The following is a 27163-nucleotide window of genomic DNA, read 5'->3' on the forward strand; positions in this document are numbered from 1 at the left end:
TCATCGTTCCGGTGCCAAGGAGCGAAAGAACCCAAGGGTTTTATTCCAACCTGTTCGCAGTGCCCAAAAAGGATGGAGCGGTAAGGCAGGTTCTGGACCTAAAGCTACTAAACAGGTTCATCAGGGTCAGGCATTTTCGCATGGAGTCCCTCCGGTCGGTTATATCCTCCATGGAGAAGGGAGAATACCTGGCCTCAATCGATGTTCAGGATGCATATTTACACATCCCTATTTTTCCCCCGCATCAGAGATTCCTACGGTTTGCGGTCGAGGGACGGCACTTCCAGTTGTGGCGCTGCCTTTCGGTTTGGCCACGGCCCCCAGAATACTCACGAGGGTGATGGCGGTCGCCATGGCCACTCTTCACTCCCGGGGCATTGTGGTGTTGCCATACCTGGACGACCTTCTGGTAAAGGGCCCGTCCCGTCCAGCGTGCGAGGAGAGTGTCACCATCACACTGGATACCTTGTCTCGTCTAGGATGGATGATCAACAGGAAGAAATCATTCCTCACGCCGGCCCAGAGGATTGTTTTCCTAGGGATGATATTCGATATCTCCCAGGGATTGGTAATTCTCCCTCAGGACAAGGCTCGGGCACTCCGACAGGGAGCTCGAAGACTTCAACAGCCAGGCCTCCATACTATCCGATTCGGGATGGGGGTCCTGGGCAGGATAGTGGCAGCGATGAAAGCAATCCCGTTTGCTCAGTTTCATCTCCGCCCCCTGCAGCATGCCCTGTTAGCGGCTTGGGACAGGAGCCCGTTCTCACTCGATCACCCGTGCAGGTTGTCCTCTCAGGTCCGACAGACCCTTCGATGGTGGACACGCGATCGGTCGCTTCTGCAGGGAAAGCCCTTTCCTCCGGATCATTGGTTAGTGATCACGACCGATGCGAGTCTCTCCGGTTGGGGAGCAATCTTCCGCCACCACACGGCACAGGGGCAGTGGTCGCCTCAGGAAGCTCGTCTCCCTATCAATCTGTTGGAAATTCGAGCAATACGGTTGGCCTTGCAGCAGTTCCAACACGTGCTAGCAGGATACCCGATTCGGATTCAGTCGGACAACGCCACAGCAGTGGCGTACGTGAATCACCAGGGGGGCACACGCAGCAGGGCAACCATGCGCGAGGTGGGACATGTGCTCCGCTGGGCCGAGAGGACCCACTCGATGATCTCAGCGGTTCACATTCCAGGCGTCGAGAATTGGGCAGCGGATTTCCTAAGCCGCCAGGACATCACGGCCGGGGAGTGGTCACTACAGCCCGAGGTGTTCCAGCAGATTTGCCAGCGCTGGGGAACACCAGACGTGGACTTGATGGCCTCCAGGAAGAACGCCAAAGTGGGCGTGTTTGTCGCCCGGTCTCAGGATCCGCAAGCAATCGCAGCGGACGCATTGGTGATACCCTGGAACCAATTTCGGCTCCCATACTTGTTCCCGCCGCTGCCACTTCTCCCCAGGGTTATCAGGAAGATCAAGACAGAGGGGGTTCCGGCAATTCTGCTGGCCCCGGATTGGCCCCGACGGGCATGGTACGCGGATCTGGTACAGCTCATCGCAGACGTACCATGGCGGCTACCGGAACGACCAGATTTACTGTCCCAGGGGCCCTGCGTTTGACGGCGTGGCCATTGAATCTTGGGTGCTGACACAGGCGGGGTTTGGGCGCGAGGTAGTCGCGACAATGGTAAGGGCCCGAAAGCCAGCCTCGGCAAGGATCTATTATAACACTTGGAATGTTTTCTTCCAGTGGTGTCGGGAACACGGGGTTCCGCCATTGTCCTTCTCTGTGCCCAACATACTGGCTTTCCTTCAGTCTGGCCTAGACGCAGGTTTGGCGCCAAGTTCCCTTAGAAGACAGATATCGGCCCTGTCGGTCCTGTTTCAGCGAAAGATTGCTACCAATTTGCAGGTCAGAACGTTCCTGCAGGGGGTCGTTCATTTAGTACCTCCCTTCAGAGCACCATTGGAGCCTGGGATCTTAATCTGGTCCTGTCGGTACTACAGGAGGCTCCGTTTGAGCCACTACAGGATGTTTCATTGGCATATCTATCCAGAAAGGTTGTGTTCCTGGTAGCCATAACATCCATTAGGCGAGTATCGGAGTTGGGAGCGTTATCTTGTGGAGCCCCTTTCCTGACCTTTTTTAAGGACAAGGTAGTCCTTAGGCCTCCGCCACCTTTTTTACCAAAGGTGGTGTCCTCGTTCCATATTAATGAGGACATTGGGCTGCCTTCTTTCTGTCCAGCGCCAGTTCACAGGGTGGAAAAGGCGCTCCACACATTGGATCTGGTAAGAGCTCTCAGGAGATACGTGTCAGGACAGCACCTTTCCGCCAGACGGATTCATTGTTTGTGATCCCCGAAGGGCGCAGGAAGGGCCTCGCAGCCTCACGGTCAACCATAGCCAGATGGATTCGCCTAACCATTCAGGAGGCTTACCGTATTAGAGGCACGCCAGTTCCAGCTGGAGTAAGGGCACATTCTACTCGGGCAGTGGGCGCCTCGTGGGCGCTTCGGCACCAGGCTTCGGCAGAACAGGTATGCAAGGCAGCAACCTGGGCCAGTCTGCACACTTTTTGTAAACATTACAGTGTGCATACTCAGGCTTCGTCAGATGCGAGCCTGGGCAGAAAAATTCTCCAAGCAGCAGTGGCACACCTTTAAACAGGAAAGCATGCGGCTTGGATCGGTGAGTGTTATCCCACCCAGGGACTGCTTTAGGACGTCCCACAGTCTCTGTGTCCCCCAATGAGATGAAGGAGAAACATGGATTTTTGTGAGTACTCACCGTATAATCCTTTTCTCCGAGACGCTCATTGGGGGACACAGCACCCACCCTGATAGCCGGTTGGCTCATACTTATTATTTAACATATTTTCTTGTTTAAGACAGGGTGATCCTTTTTTCAGACATATGATTTATTGCATTAAGGCTAATTTTTGTATGTCCTCCTACTGCTTTTGCACTAAACTGGTTTCCGCCCGCTATAGGGGCGAGGGTGTATGCGGTGGAGGAGGAGCTAACTTGTTTTTTGTATGCCTAGTGTCAGCCTCCAGACGGCAGTAGCACACACCCACAGTCTCTGTGTCCCCCAATGAGCGTCTCGGAGAAAAGGATTTTACGGTGAGTACTCACAAAAATCCATGTTTTAGTTTTATTAGCGCACAGAACATGTCTCCAAACATTAGGGTATTTGATCCCGTGTGCATTTGCAAACATTAATCTAATCTGGCTTTTTTATGCTTCTTTTGGAGTAATGGCTTCTTCCTGGCAGAGTGGCCTTTCAGCCTATGTTGATACAGTACTTGTTTCACTGTGGATATTGACACAATCTTGCCAGCTTCTGCCATCATCTTCACAAGGTCTTTTCCTTTTGTCCTCGAGTTGATATGCACATGTCGGACCAAAGCACGTTCATCTCTGGGACACAGAACCCGTCTCCTTCCTGAGCGGTATGATGGCTGGACATTCCCATCTTGCTTGTACTTGTGTATAATTGTTTGTACAGATGAAAGAGGCACCTTCAGGTATCCTGCAATTGTACTCAAGGGTGAGCCAGACTTGTGCAAGTCCATAATTCTCTTCTCTTGGCTGATTTCTTGAGACTTTCCCATGATGATACACAATGAAGCAGTGTGTTTCAGGTGTGCATTATAATACATCCACAGGTGTCTTTAATTAACTCGGATGTTGCCAAAAAACATATCAGAAGCTTTCAAACACCTGGGATCATCATATGGGCAGTCCAGAATTGGTTAAAGGCATAGTAATCCTAGTGCATGTAAACTTTTGACTTTGCAGTAAGTAATAAAAATGCCTTAAAACATTCTCTCCCTCTCATTATTCCAGCATTTGGCAAATATTAATAATTATGGTAATCCTAACTGACCTAGAACGGGATAGGTTTATTCTGATTTCATGTCAGATATTGAGATAAACCTGGGGATGTGTCTTTATATATAGTGGATGGAAACTTCTGGTTTCAGCAGTAACTACTATAATACTTATCATTCTCATTGGATTGATATTGGCCATATACCTTTCCTGGCCCTATATATACTGTGCACACAGGGTTCCAACAATCATGAAGCCAGGAGGCAGGTGAGCGATGTACTCCTGAAGATTAACCTTGCCTATTAATGAGTTGCCTATTAACCATTTATTCTTGGCAGTTATATCGTAAATGTAATTTCATATATTGTTTATATTTTTATTAATCTTTTTTGGGCGCTTTATGAATGTTTCAGGCTGCTCTCGGTGTCGGCCATTTCTCATCAGAATCGCCCATTAAGCTACAGTCTGGCCAGCAACCCCAACAATGTATTTGGCATCCAGTGGCTCAGTGGGGACGTCACGTTATCCCGGACTGTGGACTTTGAGACCGAACCCAATCAGTTTTTGCTCCTGGTGAGAGCAAGTGAAGCCGGGCGCCCTCTGAGCAGCTCTGTGGAGGTGAATCATTCTGCTTTCCCGACATCTCATCCCATCATATGTATTATACATACTTTGTGATTACTGTAAAGGAGTTTATCCAAAATTACATATTTACAACAAGTAAATACTTAGGTCCTTTTAATGAATAAAAATAAGAATATTGCACCGGAGGTGCATATAACTTTTAAATGGTCACTTTTGTTTCAACAAACTTTGAATACATCAATAGTACAGGTGAATGTAAGAAACCTTCTAATATGTCCTATCAGACAGATCGGCTTCTTTTTCCACTTATGAGCCATTTCTTTCTCCATGCCAGTGTTCTGAACTCTTCATCCACTCTATAGACAAACAGCTTATAAGGGTTATTCTGGTTTAGGAAATGTAAATCCCTGGCTGCAGGTTAATCTAGAGACTCAAACTTCACTGTTCTCGCCTTCCCCTGGTCCACCAGCGCATCTCGCGGCTGCTCCCAATGTCTGGTTTGGCTGTGGCGCTTACATTACATCGACAGCGCAGCAACCAATCAGTGAGCTCTGCAGCTCTTTGTGGAGCTTTCCGTTTACATGGGAATGAAGTCAATGCAAGAAAGCGGACGGCACCGCTGTTACCGTACTAAGGTCCGTGGCTGGCAGCAGGCGGAGAGCTCACATCCAGGACTCCCGGGTGCTTGACCTCGTAGCAAGACGAATGTAGTTTCCAAGAGAAAAAGGTCGCACTCTGCGGGATAATGATGAATGTTTATTGACACTGAATTACATGTCACGTCGGAGATGTGAAGGAGAGTGTGTCAAATGGCTGACTACGGCCATTTCACGCTACTCGAGCGCTTCCACGGGTCACCCGTGGAAGCGCTCGAGTAGCGTGAAACGGTCATAGTCAGCCATTTGACACACTCTCCTTCACAAACATTCAACATTATCCCGCAGAGTGCGACCTTTTTATCTTGGAGTTTACATGGGAATGCCCCACAACATTACATTACACATCCTCTATTAGTAGAACCCCCTTTAATGTCTTGATTATGCCTGTAGTCACAGGTTGGACTCCACTGGTAAGAAAGGATATGATAAACTCGTTTTGCAAGTTTCACTCTCCTTCTCTGCAGTTTTTGGGTCCACCGCTGGCGCTGCCCCTGGATACTGACACTGGCATGTTCTATACATGTATTAAAGGGCAATTTTATGACCCAAGCACAATGCTGATATGTGGAAGGAGACTTTATGGCCCCGAGCAGGAGGCGGGTGCACACTGAATCATTTTTATATCAAGATATTAGTGTCCCTTTTACTGCGCTCTGCTGAAACTCTTACTTGGTTAATGGAAATGTCTTGCAGGTTGTGGTGGTGATTATAGACATAAATGATTGCACCCCAGAATTTCAGCAGACAATCTATAGCAGAGACGGCGTCCCTGAGACCGTGCCGGTGGCAACCTCTCTCCTGCAAGGTTAGTATATCCTCGTTATATGGCTCAAGTGTAATCAATTCTGCTGGAAACTCATCGGAGGAAGTGTAACTACGGCTGTGTATTCAATGCACTCGAGCTGGGCCGATGGCAAAATGTTGGTGTCTGGATTTCGGGGGCCTGATGGCTGTTGCATTGACCAATAAAGGATTAGCAAAAAGCAAATTTAAGCATCGCTGGGGAAGTTCTAGGTGCAGCCAAACAAGGGCTGAAGAACCATGGGTCCAGCTTGATAGAACCAGGACATGATGACTTTTGCCTATACTTAGGCAATAAGTATCATTAGGTTAATTTTGCTACATTCCAAAAAAATAGCAGATGACCCTCCTGCTACTTGTACGTTTTTTCAGCCCATGGGAAGACAGAAAAAGCCTAAATAATACATTATCATTGGGGGATCCCAATTACAAAGACACCATTGGGATCCAAAAGCGCCTTTTGTCCATGACATCGATGGGTATCAACCAAAATGATTTAACCTCGAATGGTCACGATTTACTCTACCAGATGACCTTGGTTACCCAATGCTCCCCTGGATAACTTTTGCTTTTTCCCAACAATTAGTTAATTATCAATTACTGTATCATTGCGGTCAATTAGGGGTTAGCCTTAGCTAGACTCCTCTTCGGTTTTCTCCTACGGATGGATTCACTTGTTGCAGTGAAAGGACGTTTTGTGAAAACAATGCACTAAAGGGATATTCCAGTCTATCCAAAATACCATCCATCTACTGTAGGTTAATTGTTGTCTGGGTCCCATCACAGGTACCCTCGCCAGTTGCCAGTAGTGAGGACTTAGGACTCTTTTTCTTTTACCTCTTTTATTACCCTGAGCTGGAGGAGTAGATTGGAGCAGCCGGTTGCGCATGCACCTGGATGCTCCGTTCAAGGTCTATGGTGCCGAAAAGGATAGCCGAGGTCTTGGCTATAATCAGCACTTCTATAGATGATGAACTGAGTGACATGATGACCATTCAATCCCTTCTGTCTGCAGTCTGGTGACTATAAGACTAATGAAGACAAAAGTTCAGCAATTTGGAGGTTGGTGGCACCAAGACCAATTCATCAGTGATCACATTTCCAGTTCATAGAATCATAGAATGTTAGAGTTTGAAGGGACCTCCAAGGTCATCATGTCCAACCCACTGTTCGCATCCACTAAACATCTCAGACAGATGGCTGTCCAGGCTCTGTATAGTGACTTCCATTGAAGGAGAACTCACCACCTGGAGTGGCAGCTTGTTCCACACATTGATCTCCCTCACTGTCAAAAAGTTTGTTTCTAATATTTAATCTGTATCTTCTCCCTTTCAGTTTCATTCTTGTTTCTCGTTGTTTCCATGTGCAAATGAAAATAAGGTTGACAGCCCTTCACATACTGTATTTGTAGACAGCTATTAAGTCTCCTCTTAACCTTCTTTTTTGCAAGCTAAACATTTCCAGATCCTTTAACCGTTCCTCGTAGGACATACTTTCCAGTCCGCTCACCATCCAGGTAGCTCTTCTCTGAACTTGCTCCAGTTTTTCAATGTCTTTTTTAAAATGTAGTGCCCAGAACTGGACACAGTATTCCAGATGAGGCCTGACCAAGAAGGAGTAGAGGGGAATAATTTGTCACATGATCTAGACTCTATGCTTCTCTTAATACATCCTAGAAATGTGTTTGCCTTTTTTTGCTACTGCATCAAACTGTTGACTCATGTCCAGTCTATGATCTCTTATTATACCCAAGTCTTTTTCACATGTGCTGTTGCTTCGTTCTATTCCTCCTATTCTGTAGATGTAATTTTGTTTTTCTTGCCCAGATGTAGAATCTTGCATTTTTCTGTTAAATATCATTCTGTTAGTCACTGCCCATTGTTCAAGTTTATCCAGATCCTTCTGAATCCTTTCCCTGTCTTCTCTAGTGTTAGCTATCCCTCCTTGCTTTGCATCATCTGCAAATTTGATTAGTTTACCTTCAGTTCCCTTATCTATATAATTTCTAAAAATGTTGAACAACACTGGGGCCAGGACAGAGCCTTGTGGTACTCTACTTGAAACACTTTTCCAATTGGATGTGCAACCATTTATCACTCTGAGTACGATCATTGAGCAAGTTATGAATTCCCCTAAACGTAGCCTTGTTAATCCCATACTTGGTCATTTTTTCAATAAGGATAGTATGAGACACTTTATCAAATGCTTTGCTGAAGTCGAGATATACTATATCTACTGCATTTTCCTGATCCACCCAGTAAGTGATTCCATCATAGAAGGAAATTAGATTAGTCTGGCATGACTTGTTTGCTACAAACCCATGCTGGCTCTGGTTAATTACTATATTCTTATCCAAGTAGTTACATAAATGTTCTTTAATAATTTGTTCAAAGCTCTTTCCTGGTATAAAAGTAAGGCTCACTGGCCTGTAATTTCCTGGCTCCGTCTTCTTTCCTTTTTTTGAAGATAGGGACAACATTTGCCCTTCTCCAATCTTCTGGGACTTTTCCTGTTTTCCAGAATTTTTCAAAGATTCTGGCTAGTGGTTCTGCAATTTTCTCTGCTAACTCTTTCAGTATCCTAGGATGTAATTAATCTGGACCAGGAAATGTAAATTCATGTAAATTAGCTTGGTGTTCCCTCACCATATCTCTATTTATGGATAGAGTGGAGTCTTTTATTCCTTCGATGGCACCATGAAGATCAGCTGATGTTGCATTTGCTTTCTTAGAGAACACAGATGCAAAATAGAAATTTAAAAGTTCGGCCTTCTCAACATCATTTTAGACCACTTCACCCTTTTCATCCTGTAAAAATCCTTTAGCATATTTGACTTTTCTTTTGCTTTTGACATACCCCAAAAATCCTTTTCTATTGCTTTTGGTGTCCCTTGCAGGCCTCACTTCATTACTGGCTTTAGCTCTTTTAACTCTTGCCCTGCATTCCCTGCAAACAGCATTGTATTCTTCATTAGATATGCCCCCTCTTTCCATTTAATTATACATTTCTTTTTTCCTTTATGACAAGTGATTAGTTTCTGTGTTCATTCTGGTCTGTCTTTAAATGCCTCCTATTCTTCCTTCTTTTCAGGATTGTTTCTGATTGTACGGTGAGAATTTCATTTAATAAAATCTCCCATCCTTGGACATTTCAGCCACTGGACCTTTCCTACCCTCTTTCTGAGTCCAACCTTAAAGTCAGAGACCTTGCTGTTCTTCCTCCTCTTTAATCCAAAATTCGAGGATAGCATGATCGTTACCTCCTAAATTCCCAGCCACCTTTACTTCCTCATCCATTTCCTCCCTGTAGGAAAGAATTAGGGCCAAGATTGCAAATCCTCTTGTTCTCTCTTCAACCTTTTGAAAGAAAAAGTTGTCAGCAAGCGAAGATAAGAATTTTCTGGACCTATTTCTTTTGTCTTAGAGAGATTCCCATTTAATATCTGGATAGTTAAAATCTCCCATGATGACGATGTCATACTTTTTTGAGAACAGAAACATCTGTTGTTTAAGACTTGACACTCTCCATAAGTAGAAACTTTACCCTGTACACCCCAGTCCAGAGTCTCTCACCTAGCCAAATCAGATCTCATGCTTTGCACTGATAAGGGGCATCACCCCGAAACACTGTACCTGCAATTTGAGATTCTGACTTGACTTTTACCCTAATGCAAGGCTCCTTAAAGAGTCAATATTGACTTTTAGGATTGCTCCTTCCAACAGATGGTGCTAGAGTTCTATTCCTCTTCCTCTCTGAAGAGTCAATTTGCATATTTAATTTCCAAGAGGAGCTTGCAAGGCTTATAAGTCTCCTCACTCTGACATGCCACGCTTGGTTTGTTACCCCTTAGACCCCCCAGTTGATAGGTGAGAATTTTTCTAGCCTGGAATATCCCTTTAAATGTAACAGATCCTGAGTCGGCTTGCTATATAATTAGACCCAGTGTGTGTAAAAAAATGGGGAAATTGGATTGTAATCTCCCGGGGACAGGGACCTGCTGCCGTCCGTTGCTTTGGTTGCTCGTTAGATGCATTGAATGTGACAAAACAGGGATGCTGTGAAACAATTTTTCGCAAAAAAAAAACATAAAAAAAGAAGATTCCGTCTTTTGTGTCTTTTGAAGTTCTGAAATGTCGACTAGCGAGAGCCCAGAACAAATGCGTGAAATGATGTGACTACAGGCAGCGCGCATGTTCTCAATAACAACGGCATAATTATCCTGGCTTTAAACTAGCGGTCCCTTTCTCCTTTTAATAACACGGTGTATTGATGTATCACTTGTGCTAATTGTCCTCCTGTATAAGCAATTATTTTCCTTTTTTTTCCCCCTCTCTTTTTCATCAGTGACAGCCACTGACTGTGACTCCGGCGTGAACGGGGAGTTTTCATACTTCACTCTGAGCCCTGATTTCGGCATCTCTGCACAGGGCACCATTAGCCCAGCACGGCGCTTGGATTACGAGAGACCCAGTCATCTGTACGAGTTTGTCATCCTGGCAATAGACCACGGGGAACCGCCAAACACCGGGACGGCCACCGTCAGAATCCGGGTTACCAATCTGAACGACGAAGCCCCAGAGTTTTCCCAAACCATGTCAGTAGTCTTTTTCTTTCTTTGCCTTGTACATTGTTTTTTTTTGTTTCTTGCTAATTGACCCGGTAGGGGTGATCATTATCTATAATAGCCATCTGCCATAAAAAATGAAGTCTGCGTCGTACATTATTTATCAATTTATTCACCAACCCGGCACATTAACCCTTCATTTACCTGCTTTCCGACAGTTAAATAATGTCCATTAACTTGGATTCCTGTAAAAAAAAATAAACTCATATATATGTATCCCCTAAAATGATACTTTATTGTTTAAAAACCACACCTGTGGTATACACCAGAAAAAACGTGACTAAAGATGAAAAAAGTAAAAAGAAAAAGTGTTCAAGCAAAGCCCATACTAAAGTGACACCTTGGAATCCCTCGTACGTAACTGAGCTGTATCCTGCCTGGCCGCGGAGGTTGGCACCCTAGGGGGGAACGTTTTGGCGCCCCCGCTCAACGATGGCTGTCCCTAGGGGCCCTGATAAACCCTACAGCCACTAGTGGTCCCTTCTACCCAATAAACATAAGGGAACCCCTGCTTATAGACAGAGACCAAGCTGTTCTATAGAGGACCCTGTGTCCCAAAGAGAGAGGTTAAAAATAAATTTAGAACACATATGGCATTAGGTGGTCATATTAGATAATGTCCCAAAAAGACCAACAGACATCATAATGGGATAAAACAGTTGGGATAGTGCCTCAGTCTCATGTAAAAGATCTATTGATATACAAAAAAGAGGCACATTATTCTATTGAATTACTGACTCTGATAAGCCATAACCAAAAACGGCCATAAACAATATCCCATTGTTGTACATATACAAAGAACGCAGAACTGCCACAGCGATACTCATCTGCGTTTATCGCCACCTGCCAACAAATGGTTAACGCCTCAACTCGTTTCGCCTTATTAGGCTCATCAGGAGGCCCGATGCTGCGATATCTTGTGTCCCATGAAGGTGCAAATAGCTTACCGATACTCAGTACAGCTCCCCTCTTTAAACCTGCCGCGCAGAGCCTAAGCTCCGCCCACTCACATTCCATGGCGTCTCTGAGCGCCAACTGCATCGCCACCCATCCACTGTCGCTCCAGTCAGCTGGCAGATCTCGCATGCAGCGTCATAATGACCAATCAGGTGTCCACAGACAGAAAGTCTCCCAGCACTCACCAATCATCAGAGCTGAAACTGGTTACAGCATCTGACATGTATGCAGCGTCGCTGCTGGGACGCCAATCAGATGTCCATAGACAAACAATCTCACAGCGCTCTCAACACACTGCGGTTAAGACCCACTGTCAGCTCCGAGGTATATCACCCACATATACAGTAAACGCTCCACTCTTCTAATATGCCCACAGTCAGGCACTGTATATGACATATAATCCGATGCTTAGCAATCTTAGCATGTTATTTGCATTGCACTAATAATTAGCATGCAACTAAGCAAGTATAAATCGCATCATAACCTTCAGCGGTGTGAATAGGCGTCAATATGCAACTACCTCATCATATGAAATAAGCAGTAAACGCTCTCCTAGAATATATGCCTACAAGAAAAAAAACACTGTACAAAATATATATGCAGATCTTTTAGTTGTTAATCAGATGCTTAACAATCCAGTCCAAACATGTTATCTTCATTGCACAGATAATTAACATGAGAATAATCATAAATCGCATCATACATTTCAACAGTGTGAACATGCGTCAATATACAACTTCCTCAACATAAACATGTGCTGAGAACTTTCTGTGTATGCCACTAGGGCTGAGATTAGCCAAAAACTGCTCAAGGTCCATTAAAGAGTGGATATAGATACGGCAGTAAAGGAGGGGAGATTTTATATATCCAATATTCCACGACAATGCATGGGGATCCCACTAGAATGGGAAACAAAAACAAAACCCAAAAGGCCAATATCCTCAAGAAAGAACACATTATTCAATTGTGGCTCATAAGAAACAGGCAAATGCCAGTTGCTCATTCAGCCCCCTCGGCTCCAGGGACTCCATCCTGAATATCCATTCACATTCTCTCCTAAGAATCACCTTGTCCATATTACCTCCTCTTGGGTTCACATTAACTACCTCTATAACACAAAATTTAATGTCGCCGGGGTCGCCTTTATGACACGTCCACATATGCTTAGCAAGTGGGGTTTCTCTTTGATGTCTAATGTCTCCAAGATGTTCCCCCACTCTTCTTCTGAATTCTCTCCTAGTCTTCCCTATATAATTTTTAGGGCACGAACATATGGCCATATAGACGACCCCTGTTGTCTTGCAGTTTGAGAAGTCACGTTGATAAAACATCTTACCAGTGCTTGCACTACGGAAAGACTTCCCCGGTCTCATATATTTACAAAAACTGCAATCACCGCACTTAAAAAAAACACAGGGTCTCCTATCTAGCCAGGTACCACCAACCACTGGTCTCCTGTATTGGCTGTGGACCAACATGTCCCTGATTGATTTGCCCTTTCTGAAGGTAATATTGGGACGCTCACCAATCATATTTTTCAAATCTAGATCTAACCTGAGAACGTCCCAGTGCTTAGACAGGACCTTCCTGACCTGATGGTTAACATCAAATGTCCCGATCACCCTTATTAGTTCTGTCGAGTCTTCAGTCTCACGTTTCTGCAGCAATTTAACCCTGTCTGCTTTCCTTGCAAAGTCATACGCTGTGTCTAGAACATGTTGCGGGTACCCCTTATCCTTAAACCGACAGAACATATCACCAGCCTGTTTTTGGAACAGATCATTCCTGGAACAATTCCTCCTCAATCGTAGGAATTGTCCCTTCGGGATGCCTCTCTTAAGAGGAACTGGGTGGTGGCTCTGCCAATGTAACAAGCTATTTGTGCTCGTCGGTTTCTGAAATATACTGGTAGAAACACCTCCCATCAGATCTTTTTTGATTTTAATATCTAAAAATGGTATTTCGGTTTCATGAATTTCTGAGGTAAATCTCAGGTTCACATTATTTTGGTTCAGTTCTCTTACGAATTCTTCAAACTGATCTTTTCCCCCTGTCCATATCATGAAGACATCGTCTATGAACCTGTACCACAGAGATATCAGACCGTGCCACCACTTCTCCTCTCCTCCAAACACAATGGTCTCCTCCCACCAGCCCAGGAACAAATTTGCATACGAAGGGGCACAGGGGCACCCCATCGCAGTGCCCCTGAGCTGGTGGTAGAATTTCCCATCAAAACAGAATGCATTATGGGTCAATACGTACCGCAAGAGAGAGTTCAAAAAGGTGTTATGCCCTCTACAGGCTATTGACCTCTGGCTCAAAAAGTGTCCCACACCCCTAATGCCTGCGACATGTGGTATATTGCTATAGAGGGCTTCTATATCAATGGAAGCCAACCAAGCATTCCCTTCCAGATGTACGCCCTCTAATTTTAGCAATAGGTCTGATGTATCCCTTAAGTATGATGGCATAGAAACCACAAAGGGGCGTAATATCTGATCAATATATAAGCCACTATTTTGTGTCAATGAGTCCACACCTGATACAATCGGCCTCCCTTTAAGGGGATTAAGGCCCTTATGTATCTTTGGTAATGCATAAAAAGTGGCTACCAGTGGAAACTTAGGGAGCATGAAATCAAATTCTGTCTTCGAAATTAATCCCTCCACTAGGGCCTCATCCAAAATCAATTGCAACTCCTCTTTAAAGGTGACCATAGGATTCTCTTTTAACACCTCATATGTGGAGTTGTCCTGCAGTATAGCCTGGCACATTTTACGATACTCAGCATGGTTCAAAATTACCATATTACCCCCTTTGTCGGAGGGTTTCACCACTATTTGGTCATTTTTCTTTAAGGCCTCAAGTGCTGATCGCTCACTGGCCAGCAGATTATCATTATTTTCCCACTCTGGTCCTGTTAATCTCTTAAGGTCCCTCTCCACCAAACTGGCGAAGATATCAATATTTCCCATATCACCCAGAGGTGGCATCTTTTCACTTTTATTTCTTAGAGTAGTGAAGGGACCTTTCCCAGCAGTGGGGACTCTATTATTTTCATTCAAAAGTCCAATGAGTGCCTCATATCCTTCAATATCTTCCTCATTAAGGCCCTGTTGTCTACAGGCCTCACGACTATTATGTCTAAAGAACTTTTTCCACTTGAGTTTCCTACAAAACAAATTCAAATCTTTAACCCACTCAAAACAATTGAACCTATTCATTGGCACAAAATTCATGCCTCTTGAGAGGACACTCTGCTCATCCCTAGTGAGGATGTGCGAGGACAGGTTAATAATCTGACCTTTTATTGGTTGAACCGAGTTCTTAATTGGTAACCCGTCCTAGCACCTTGTTCCAAAAAAAGAGGAAGAGGAGACAGCTGGAGTAGAGGGCTGAGCAAAACCAGAACCAGATACCGAATTGGAGCCTGAAAAGGGAGTTGGCATTCGCATACCTCCCCTGTGTGGCCCTCTTCCCTTTCTCACAGATCTGCCCCTCCCACCTTGCCATCTCTGTTTCGACAACGTCTCTCTGTACTGATATATACCCCCTCAGAGACGCCATGGAATGTGAGTGGGCGGAGCTTAGGCTCTGCGCGGCAGGTTTAAAGAGGGGAGCTGTACTGAGTATCGGTAAGCTATTTGCACCTTCATGGGACACAAGATATCGCAGCATCGGGCCTCCTGATGAGCCTAATAAGGCGAAACGCATTGAGGCGTTAACCATTTGTTGGCAGGTGGCGATAAACGCAGATGAGTATCGCTGTGGCAGTTCTGCGTTCTTTGTATATGTACAGCAATGGGATATTGTTTATGGCCGTTTTTGGTTATGGCTTATCAGAGTCAGTAATTCAATAGAATAATGTGCCTCTTTTTTGTATATCAATAGATCTTTTACATGAGACTGAGGCACTATCCCAACTGTTTTATCCCATTATGATGTCTGTTGGTCTTTTTGGGACATTATCTAATATGACCACCTAATGCCATATGTGTTCTAAATTTATTTTTAACCTCTCTCTTTGGGACACAGGGTCCTCTATAGAACAGCTTGGTCTCTGTCTATAAGCAGGGGTTCCCTTATGTTTATTGGGTAGAAGGGACCACTAGTGGCTGTAGGGTTTATCAGGGCCCCTAGGGACAGCCATCGTTGAGCGGGGGCGCCAAAACGTTCCCCCCCTAGGGTGCCAACCTCCGCGGCCAGGCAGGATACAGCTCAGTTACGTACGAGGGATTCCAAGGTGTCACTTTAGTATGGGCTTTGCTTGAACACTTTTTCTTTTTACTTTTTTCATCTTTAGTCACGTTTTTTCTGGTGTATACCACAGGTGTGGTTTTTAAACAATAAAGTATCATTTTAGGGGATACATATATATGAGTTTACTTGAGAACCCTTATAGTATTACATTTGAGACTGTAAAAAAAAATAACCTCCAAAAGTGTAATGTCTCATGTCACCTGCGGGCGCAGTGTAGGGAAAGTGAAGACATGCTGCTGAGTTTCCTGATGAGTTTATCCCAGTACACATTGATGGTATATCCATAGAGTATGCTATAAATATCACTTGGTTCTTCCTAACCTTTCCCTCACCTGCTGATGGGGTCTCAGGTTGCTCCATCCAGATGGAAACTGGTCCCATGGAGGCGTCTCTGTCCATTCACTTCTTTACAACAGTAGAGCAAGCGATCGGGACCCTATTTCTGTTACTACATTGGGGTCCCAGACGTGCATCAAGGGAAAACTCCACCGTCAATTTGTAGTTGGTGCCTCAAATAGCAATTCCCCAAATTATCAAAATCCCTTACATTGGCTGCAGTAGCAATGAGACTAATCATTTTAAAACATTGGAAGCCACTTTAAAATTACTTTAAAGATTCTAAATGGTACCAGTAGCCAGCACCCATGCCCCAGCGGCCATAAAATCCTGCAATCTGATTGGCCAATCCCAAATTTTCTTTGCCACAAGGTTTATTTGCTTTTAACTGAGATCAACAGAGCATTCTAGTAGTCCAGGATAATAAAAAAGGCTGTTTTTTTTCTAAAAAACAGCGCCACCACTGTTCTCAGGTTGTATGCGGTACTACAGTCAGCCACATTTATTTTAAAGGAGCTGAGCTGAACGAATTGTGATTGCAGGTAATTTCAGTAGTGAGATCGCAGCACAGCTCAGGCCCAGTATTGGTTTTCCATAGCATAGCCCCCAGCGCTTGGTTCTACATGGACGCTGATTACCTTCCTGTATAAATGTGTCTTACCTGGAAATACTCTGTAAATTACAATGGCACCAAATAAGTGGGGGAATAATTGGCCTGTTCAGATATTGATCATGGTATTTTCATTCTTCACTTCTGCTGCACAGTATTGATCTGAGTCACTGCATCACTAAACGCTCGCCCTGAAAATAGAGAATGGATGGAGGCAAAAGTCTAAAAATACAGAAATCTACAAAAGAATCTCAATAGAAACTGTAACCTGGAACAATGTAGACACGGATCTATAACATCCAGGGTAATATATATATATATATAGTAGATTATGGCCCGATGCTATCGCATCGGGAGGATGCGATAGCATCACACCTCTTGCCATGTTAACCCTCAACACACACACTCCTCAACACACACTCCCTCTCACCTTTCACCATCTCCACTCACTCTTTCACTCCACATACGACCCCTTCTCTCACTCCGTCTCTCATACTCACGCCGTCATCGCCGCTGCTCCACGATCCCCGACATCTTCTTCCGCCGGCGCCATCCTGGATCCAGACGTTGTCCACGCTGGCGACATGTTCTTGCGGCGACGCCATCTTGAGTATCGTGAAATCCCGCGATAGTCAAGATAGCGTCGCCGGAAGAACATGTCGCCGGCGTGGACGACGTCGGGATCCAAAATGGCGTCGGCGAAATCTCACGAGTTTTCGCCGACGCCATTTTGGATCCCGACGTCGTCCTTGCCGGCGACATGTTCTTGCGGCGACGCCATCTTGACTATCGCGGGATTTCGCCGATCCAAAATGGCGTCGCCGCAAGAATATGTCGCCGGCGTGGACGACATCGGGATCCAAAATGGCGTCGGCGTAATCTCGCGAGGTTTCGCCGACGCCATCTTTTTGGATCCCGAGTCGTCCACGCCAGCGACATGTTCTTGCGGCGACGCCATCTTGAATCTCGCGGGATTTCACGAAATCCAAGATGGCGTCGCCGCAAGAACATGGCGGCCTGGAGAACGTCTGGATCCAGGATCGCGGCGGCGGAGGAAGATGTCGGGGCAGAGACGATGACGGTGTGAGTATGAGAAACGGAGTGAGAGAAAGGAACGTATGTGGAGTGAAAGAGTGAGTGGACGTGAGTGGAGGTGAAAGGTGAGAGGAGTGTGTGTTGAGGCGGTGTGGTGTGTTGAGGGTTAACGTGCGTGTGTGTGTGGTGACGTCACCGGTTACAACTGGACGGAAGTTGTTACAACCGGAAGCTGGTTAGGGCATTTATTATTATAGATGATGAGGAAGAAGCCGTCTGTTGTTGGCGGTGATGGCGTGTAGAGGCTTCTTCAGCCAATGTAATAGATTTAGAGTTAGGGGATTCGTGTGTGAGACGACGGCGTTTATAAGCCTTAATCTTGTCAAGTCGATGCTGTTTTTCCTCAGGAGTCTCATTAGCACGGCGTTGTTTTTGTCGTAGTACTAAAGCTGCTTTCCTTTCACTGGCATTGGCATACTGTGCATCGGTATTGAATGGTGGTATTGATAGGGCAGAAACAGATTGCTGATTAGTTATGTCAGTGAACGGCATATGGGATGAAGTGTAGCAGTAAATTGTTCCACATGCTGATGTGGAAGCATCCTGTTGTGAGTCTAATAATAATGATGAGGAAGAGGCCGTCTGTTGTCGGCGGTGACGGCGTGCAGAGGCTTCTTCAGCCAATCTTATGGATTTAGAGTTAGGGGATTCGTGTGTGAGGCGACGGCGTTTATAAGCCTTAATCTTCTCAAGGCGATGGTGTTTTTCCTCAGGAGTCTCATTAGCACGGCGTTGTTTTTGTCGTAGTGCTAAAGCTGCTTTCCTTTCACTGGCATTGGCATACTTTTTGTTATGACTCATGTTGGCACAGGTAAAGGAGTCTATTTGGCAGTTATCTGGCAGTGAAGAAGGCGTCCTGGAGTATTGTAGAGTAAACAGATACTAATTGACCCTGTAATTGCCCAGCAGTAGTTATGAAGTGGTAGTGGCAAATTGGCCCTGTAGTTAGACACCGGCAGAGGAGCAAGGCAGCAGTAGTTATGGCGGTAGAGGCAAATTGGCCCTGTAATTAGACACCGGCAGAGGAGCAAGGCAGCAGTAGTTATGGCAGTAGAGGCAAATTGACCCTGTAATTAGACACCGGCAGAGGAGCAAGGCAGCAGTAGTTTTGGCGGTAGAGGCAAATTGGCCCTGTAATTAGACACCGGCAGAGGAGCAAGGCAGCAGTAGTTATGGCGGTAGAGGCAAATTGGCCCTGTAATTAGACACCGGCAGAGGAGCAAGGCAGCAGTAGTTATGGCGGTAGAGGCAAATTGGCCCTGTAATTAGACACCGGCAGAGGAGCAAGGCAGCAGTAGTTATGGCGGTAGAGGCAAATTGGCCCTGTAATTAGACACAGGCAGTGAACAGTCAGAGGAGCAAGGCAGCAGTACTTATGGCGGTAGAGGCAAATTGGCCCTGTAATTAGACACCGGCAGAGGAGCAAGGCAGCAGTAGTTATGGCGGTATTGGCAAATTGGCCCTGTAATTAGACACCAGCAGAGGAGCAATGCAGCAGTAGTTATGGCGGTAGAGGCAAATTGATCCTGTAATTAGACACCGGCAGAGGAGCAAGGCAGCAGTAGTTATGGCGGTAGAGGCAAATTGGCCCTGTAATTAGACACCGGCAGAGGAGCAAGGCAGCAGTAGTTATGGCGGTAGAGGCAAATTGGCCCTGTAATTAGACACCGGCAGAGGAGCAAGGCAGCAGTAGTTATGGCGGTAGAGGCAAATTGGCCCTGTAATTAGACACCGGCAGAGGAGCAAGGCAGCAGTAGTTATGGCGGTAGAGGCAAATTGGCCTTGTAATTAGACACCGGCAGTAAACAGGCAGATGACCAAAGCAGCAGTAGTTATGGCGATAGAGGCAAATTGGCCCTGTAATTAGACACTGGCAGAGGACAAAGGCAGCAGTAGTTATGGCAGTATAGGCAAATTGGCCCTGTAATTAGACACCGGCAGAGGACAAAGGCAGTAGTTATGGCGGTAGAGGCAAATTGGTCCTTTAATTAGACACCGGCAGAGGACCAAGGCAGCAGTAGTTATGGCGGTAGAGGCAAATTGGCCCTGTAATTAGACACCGGCAGTGATTAGGCAGAGGAGCAAGGCAGCAGTAGTTATGGCGGTACAGGCAAATTGGCCCTGTAATTAGACACCGGCAGTAAACAGGCATAGGACCAAGGCAGCAGTAGTTATGGTGGTACAGGCAATGCCAAGCGTCCGCACAGCAAGTCGGCGTGAGGTAAATGACGCAATTTCACGAATGCAAGATGGCGTCGGCGAAATCTCGCGAGATTTCGCCGACGTCGTTAACACCTCTTGCCATGTTAACCCTCAACACACCACACCGCCTCAACACACACTCCTCTCACCTTTCACCTCCACTCATGTCCACTCACTCTTTCACTCCACATACGTTCCTTTCTCTCACTCCGTTTCTCATACTCACACCGTCATCGTCGCTGCCCCGACATCTTCCTCCGCCGCCGCGATCCAGGATCCAGACGTTCTCCAGGCCGCCGACATGTTCTTGCGGGACGCCATCTTGGATTTCGTGAAATCCCGCGATATTCAAGATAGCGTCGCCGCAACAACATGTCGCTGGCGTGGACGACATCAGGATCCAAAAAGATGGCGTCGGCGAAATCTCGCGAGATTACGCCGACGCCATTTTGGATCCCGATGTCGCCCACGCCAGCGACATATTCTTGCGGGACACCATCTTGGATGTCGTGAAGTCCCGCGATATTCAAGATGGCGTCGCCGCAACAACATGTCGCTGGCATGGGCGACATCGGGATCCAAAATTGCGTCGGCGTAATCTCGCGAGATTTCGCCGACGCCATCTTTTTGGATCCCGATGTCGTCCACGCCAGCGACATATTGTTGCGGCGACGCCATCTTGAATCTCGCGGGATTTCACGACATCCAAGATGGCGTCCCGCAAGAACATGTCGGCGGCCTGGAGAACGTCTGGATCCTGGATCGCGGCAGCGGAGGAAGATGGGGCAGCGACGATGACGGTGTGAGTATGAGAAACGGAGTGAGAGAAAGGAACGTATGTGGAGTGAAAGAGTGAGTGGACATGAGTGGAGGTGAAAGGTGAGAGGAGTGTGTGTTGAGGCGGTGTGGTGTGTTGAGGGTTAACATATGCGTGTGTGTGTGTGGTGACGTCACCGGTTACAACTGGACGGAAGTTGTTACAACCGGAAGCTGGTTAGGGCATTTATTATTATAGATAAACTGGCCTGAAACTTTTACGATAAAAAATGGATTTAATTTTATAAACCTTGTTATTTCCACCATAGTAAATGAAGACATAGGATTAAGTAACGCTTGGTCCAAGTGTCCAAGCTGCACTCACTATTCTGCTGGTGCAGTCACTGTGTACATACATTACTGATCCTGAGTTACCTCCTGTATTATACCCCAGAGCTGCACTCACTATTCTGCTGGTGCAGTCACTGTGTACATACATTAAATTACTGATCCTGAGTTACCTCCAGTATTCTACCCCAGAGCTGCACTCACTATTCTGCTGGTGCAGTCACTGTACATACATTACATTACTGATCCTGAGTTACATCCTGTAGATCTTTTATTATAAAAATGAAAAACATAACAATAATAACAGAAACATAACAGGAATATCAGCCAGAAAATAATCCGCATACTGAACACTGGTCCGGCCGCTCATTCTCTCCTGTCACACATATTATTCGTATATACAGAATAATAACTAATATTAAGTACTTACACCTTCTGGTCCGGTCACCAACAAACTAATAACAAAATAAAATAAAGAATAGCAAACAAAAACTATATACATACTTTTTTTTTTTTTAATTTTTAAATAAAATAACCACAAACTATACAAATATATACAAGACTAAACTAAACACCCCACACACAAGCCCACCATTCCCAACCCCCGCACTGACCTGAGAGCTGGTCCTGCGTCTCATGCCTCAGTCCATGTCCAACGTCCATAGGCCAGATCAGGCAGTGCCAGTGTTTCCCCGAACACTCCAGTGTCCCATAGTCCCACAAGATAAACCCACCTCCCCCCTTTTCCCACCACCCAACCTAACACCTACACCCAAATCTATATCCCAAAAATAAACACTACAACTCCCACAAATCACAAAGCCCAAGTTCGGCACCTTCAGCCCTACATCACTGTATACCGATCACAAAACAAAAATCTACAGTGTCAGCGGCAGCCCACCACCAGGAAAGGAGATGACCAGACTAGGGGACACTAAAATAAAAGCCCCTCCACAGGACAGCGGCCCTACGTGTGCCCAGTCTCTCATACTCCAGAGAGCGCACCTTCACCAGGTCACCGAGTATGGTCCTAAACACATCGTCCACTGGGAGGATTTTCCGTTGCGTCGATACTAAGCGCCGTGTGTTGTGAGTTCATTTTCCCCTCCGTCACTGAGGCCTGGTGAACTCCCTATTCTAGTGAAGGAAGGTAGTGAGTCTGATTATCAGGCACCTGGGACTAATTAAGACGATTGGCTGAGTGGAGTCACTGACTGGATTTAAGCCAGCCTACGCCCTTTCTGCCCTGCGGGTGATTTCTCTGTGGACTCTTGGACACCAGTCTGATTCCTGCTCTCCTAAAGCTAAGTTTTCTGTTTTGCCTTTTTGCATTTAAGATTTGTTTTTGTTTTTCTTGCTTTTTGGATTCTGCCACTCCCTGCTGGAGTGTGCAGTGTTCCGTTAGCTCTGTCTTCTGAAAGTACCTGAGTGCTGATTTAGTTTTTGAAGCTTAGTTGCTTCAGGGCCATTTTTATATCAGCTTGTTGGCTTTTGTCTCTGATAGGGTTTTGGCAGATTGCAGACAGCAGCCTTCCTATCCGTTCCTTTCTAGGTAGTTTTTGGGCCCCGTCTTTGCTCAGCCTGTCTTTCTGTCTGTGTAAGTGTTTTCATCTTGCTTCACCGCCATATGTGGGGGGCTGCCTATTGCTTTGGGGTCTGCTCTGGGGCAGTTAGATTTCCCCTTTCCTTCTTTAGGCCTATGTATCTCTCCGGCTGTGATCGAGGGGTCTAGGTCATCGTAGGAACCCCCCACGGCTACTGGTAGTTGTGTTGATAGGTTCAGGGGTCTGCAATCTGATAGTTGCCAACTTCTCTGGTTTTCTGGACTTAGCTAGCATTTCTGTTTTTGCCTCCTACGGTGACTCAATCATAACAGCCGTGCGTTCCACGTATGATACCTAACCACTGCACTGACTAGAAATAATGTGCAGCGGTCCCGCCACCAAGATCTCTGAATGCTCCATAGGCCCACTCCGCATAGGAGAGACCGGCCAGCCGAGACCAGCCAATGGAGGCGCCCACCCTGTTGTACACCTCTGTGTTAAAGGGACTATGAAGCAGGAAATGGTCCACGCTTTCCAGCACGGTACCACAATGCTCCCGAGGACAGTTCCTGTCCTCAGAGCTCCTACACTTCAGATTGTCCCTCACACACAGTTTCCCATGGAAGCAGCGCCAAGCCAAGTCCCAAAACTTCGAGGGGATCCTGATAGAATTCAAAAGATGCAAACCCACCCCAAGGTCCCGACTTGGGCAATCCCTGAGCACCAGAGGCCTCTGGAAATTGGTCAACAGAACCCTATTGTCAAGGAGTTTCCTTGGCAGAGTCCTGATCTCCCACATTCCCAGACCCCACCGGCGAATTACCTTCAGAACCAAGGTAGCGTAAGCCGGAAGATGTCCATGCGGTGTGTGAAGATCCTTCACTTGCCCTCCTGTCTCCCATTCCTGGAAGAAAGGCTGAAACCATCCCCTACAGGAGAATACCCACGGAGGAGCCCTCTCTTTCCAGAGGTTTGCAATATTGATCTTAATGAAGGTATCCACAAGGAATACCACAGGGTTGACCATACCCAACCCTCCTAGTCTCCTCGTATGGTAAGTAACCTCTGTTATGATTGAGTCACCGTAGGAGGCAAAAACAGAAATGCTAGCTAAGTCCAGAAAACCAGAGAAGTTGGCAGCTATCGGATTGCAGACCCCTGAACCTATCAACACAACTAGCAGTAGCCGTGGGGGGTTCCTACGATGCCCTAGACCCCTCGATCACAGCCGGAGAAATAGCTAGGCCTAAAGAAAGAAAGGGGAAAACTAAACTGCCCCAGAGCAGACCCCAAAGCAATAGGCAGCCCCCAACATATGACGGTGAAGCAAGATGAAAACACAAACACAGGCAGAAAGATAGACTGAGCAAAGACGGGACCCCAATCTAGCTAGATAGAAAAGGACAGGAAGGCTGCTGTCTGCAATCCGTGAAAAACCCTATGAAAATAAGAGCCAACAGACTGACAGTGAAAAAGGCCCTGAAGACGCTAGGCTTCAAAAAAGCTATGTCAGTACTCAGGAATATTCTGAAGACAGAGCTACAGGCAAAAGGAGATTCAGCTCACCCCAGCAGGGAATGGCAGAATCCAGAAAAGCAAGGAAAACAAAAACAAAACACTAATGCAAACAGGCAAAGCAGAAAAACTTAGCTTAGAGGAGCAGGAATCAGACAGGTGTCCTAGAAGTCCACAGAGAAATCACCCGCAGGGCAGAAGGGCGTCGGCAGCCTTATATCCAGTCCGTGACTCCACTCAGCCAGTCATCCTCATCAGGTTCAGGTGCCTGATAATCAGGCTCATTACCTTCCTTCACCAGAATAGGGAGTTCACCAGACCTCAGTGACGAAGGGGAAAATGAACTCACAACAGTACCTCCCCCTTGAGGAGGGGTCACCGAACCCTCATCCACGCCACCAGGGCGATCAGGGTGAGCCCGATGAAAGGCACGCACCAATCTTTTGGCATGAATATCTGAGGCAGAGACCCAGGAATTATCCTCCTGACCATAACCCTTCCACTTAACCAAATACTGGAGTCTCCGTCTAGCCAGACGGGAATCCAGTATTTTCTCTACCTCATATTCCATGTTACCTTCAACCAATACAGGGTCCGGAGGTGCCACCCCAGGAACAACTGGTTCAACAAACCTCTTCAACAAGGACTTATGGAACACATTATGGATTTTAAATGTGACAGGAAGAGCCAAACGGAAAGAGACCGGATTAATAATCTCCAAAATCTTGTAAGGTCCAATAAATTTAGGCTTAAACTTAGGAGAAGCCACCTTCATAGCAATATTTTTTGATGATAACCACACCATATCACCAATCTTAAACTGGGGACCAATGGTCCTATGTCGATTGGAAAACCGCTGGGCCTTTTCCTGGGAGAGAGAGAACTTATCCACCACTTGGTCCCAGATCTGGTGCATTCTCTCCACCACAGTGTCAACACCTGGGCAGGCAGAAGGCTCCACCTGCCCTGAAGAAAATCGAGGATGAAACCCAAAGTTACAAAAAAAAGGTGACATCAAAGTGGCAGAACTAGCTCTATTATTTAAAGCAAATTCGGCCAAGGGCAAAAATGAAACCCAATCATCCTGATCAGCGGAAATAAAACATCTCAAATACGACTCCAAGGTCTGGTTTGTTCTCTCTGTCTGCCCATTAGTCTGAGCGTGAAAAGCAGCGGAGAAGGACAACTGAATTCCCAGCTTGGAACAGAAAGTCCTCCAAAATCTAGACACAAACTGAACTCCTCTGTCAGATACAATGTTCTCAGGAATCCCGTGTAAGCGAACCACCTGTTGCAAAAACAGGGGCACCAACTCAGAGGAAGATGGCAACTTAGGGAGTGGTACAAGATGAACCATCTTAGAGAACCTATCACAAATCACCCAAATAACAGTCATTCTTTGAGAGACCGGCATATCAGAGATGAAATCCATTGAAATATGGGTCCATGGCCTCCTGGGGACAGGCAAAGGCATCAACAACCCACTAGAACGAGAACAAGATTTAGACCGGGAGCAAGTCCCACAGGACTGCACAAAATTCCTGACATCATGAGACAAGGTGGGCCACCAAAAAGAGCGACTCACCAGATCTCTAGTACCAAAAATACCTGGATGACCAGCCAATGCAGAGCAATGAACTTCAGACATCACTCTCTTCTTCCACTGGTCAGGAACATACAACTTTCCACTGGGACAACACTCAGGTTTGTCCTCCTGGAACTCTTGCAGAGCAAGTCTCAAATCGGGCGAGATGGCAGAAAGAACTACCCCTTCGCCTAAGATGGTAGCAGGCTTGGTCACCACAGGAGAATCAGCAAAGAAACTCCTAGAGAGGGCGTCTGCCTTGACATTCTTAGTTCCAGGAAGAAAAGAGACCACAAAATCAAAACGTGTAAAAAACAAGGCCCACCTAGCTTGTCTAGGGTTTAAGCGTTTAGCCGACTCTAGATAAATCAAATTCTCGTGGTCAGTGAGGACCACAACTTGATGTTTAGCCCCCTCCAACCAATGTCTCCACTCCTCAAATGCCCATTTCATGGCCAACAGTTCCCGATTCCCCACATCATAGTTACGTTCAGATGGCGAGAACTTTCGGGAAAAGAAAGCACAGGGATTCATTTTAGCTGTTACAGGATCCTTTTGGGACAAAACAGCTCCTGCACCAATCTCAGAAGCATCCACTTCTACCTGGAACGGGAGTGAGACATCAGGTTGCCGCAAAACCGGGGCAGAGGTAAATCTTCGCTTCAGCTCCTGAAAGGATGCAACAGCCTCCGGAGACCAATTCAACACATCAGCACCCTTCTTAGTCAGATCAGGCAACGGCTTGGCAATACTAGAAAATTTTGCTATAAATTTCGGATAAAAATTAGCAAAACCCAAAAACTTCTGGAGGGCCTTCAAAGAAGTGGGCTGAACCCAATCATAAATGGCCTGTACCTTGGCCGGGTCCATTTCAATAGTTGACGGAGACAAAATAAATCCCAAAAATGAAATCCTCTGTACTCCAAAAAGGCATTTCGATCCTTTGACATACAGGGAATTCTCCCTCAAGATCCGGAACACAGTCCGAATATGTTCCACATGAGAATCCCAATCCTTGGAGAAGATCAAAATATCATCCAGATAGATAATCAAAAATTTATCGACAAAGTCTCGGAAAATATCGTTCATGAAGCACTGGAAGACAGAAGGGGCATTAGTGAGCCCAAAAGGCATCACCAGGTACTCAAAATGTCCCTCCGGAGTATTAAACGCCGTCTTCCATTCATCCCCCTGCTTAATGCGGATAAGATTATACGCCCCCCTGAGGTCAAGCTTGGTAAACCAGCAAGCACCTCTAACTCTAGAGAATAGATCCGAAATCAGGGGTAACGGATACTGATATTTAATAGTAATTTTATTGAGGGCACGATAATCAATACAAGGCCTTAAAGAACCATCCTTTTTGGCCACAAAAAAAAAAACGGCACCTAAGGGTGAAGAGGGTGGTCTAATATGACCCTTCTCCAACACCTCCTTAATATAGGACCG

The 27163-nt window shown here is 46.1% G+C and overlaps 1 protein-coding gene across 3 annotated transcripts in view; it reads left to right on the plus strand.

Moving 5' to 3' along the window:
* Window positions 1–27163, plus strand: part of LOC141058780 (neural-cadherin-like) — a 131730-nt gene that overhangs the window by 53009 nt on the left and 51558 nt on the right. For all 3 annotated transcript variants that reach the window (XM_073554996.1, XM_073554995.1, XM_073554997.1), the window contains exons 4-6: window positions 4248–4452; window positions 5772–5883; window positions 10224–10473. In XM_073554996.1, the coding sequence (XP_073411097.1) occupies window positions 4248–4452; window positions 5772–5883; window positions 10224–10473 (567 nt within the window). The remainder of the gene's footprint in view (window positions 1–4247; window positions 4453–5771; window positions 5884–10223; window positions 10474–27163) is intronic.

Source organism: Dendrobates tinctorius, unplaced genomic scaffold (genome assembly GCF_039654945.1).
Source record: "Dendrobates tinctorius isolate UK_male_01 unplaced genomic scaffold, ASM3965494v1 ptg000214l, whole genome shotgun sequence".
Classification (NCBI taxonomy): Eukaryota; Metazoa; Chordata; class Amphibia; order Anura; family Dendrobatidae; genus Dendrobates; species Dendrobates tinctorius.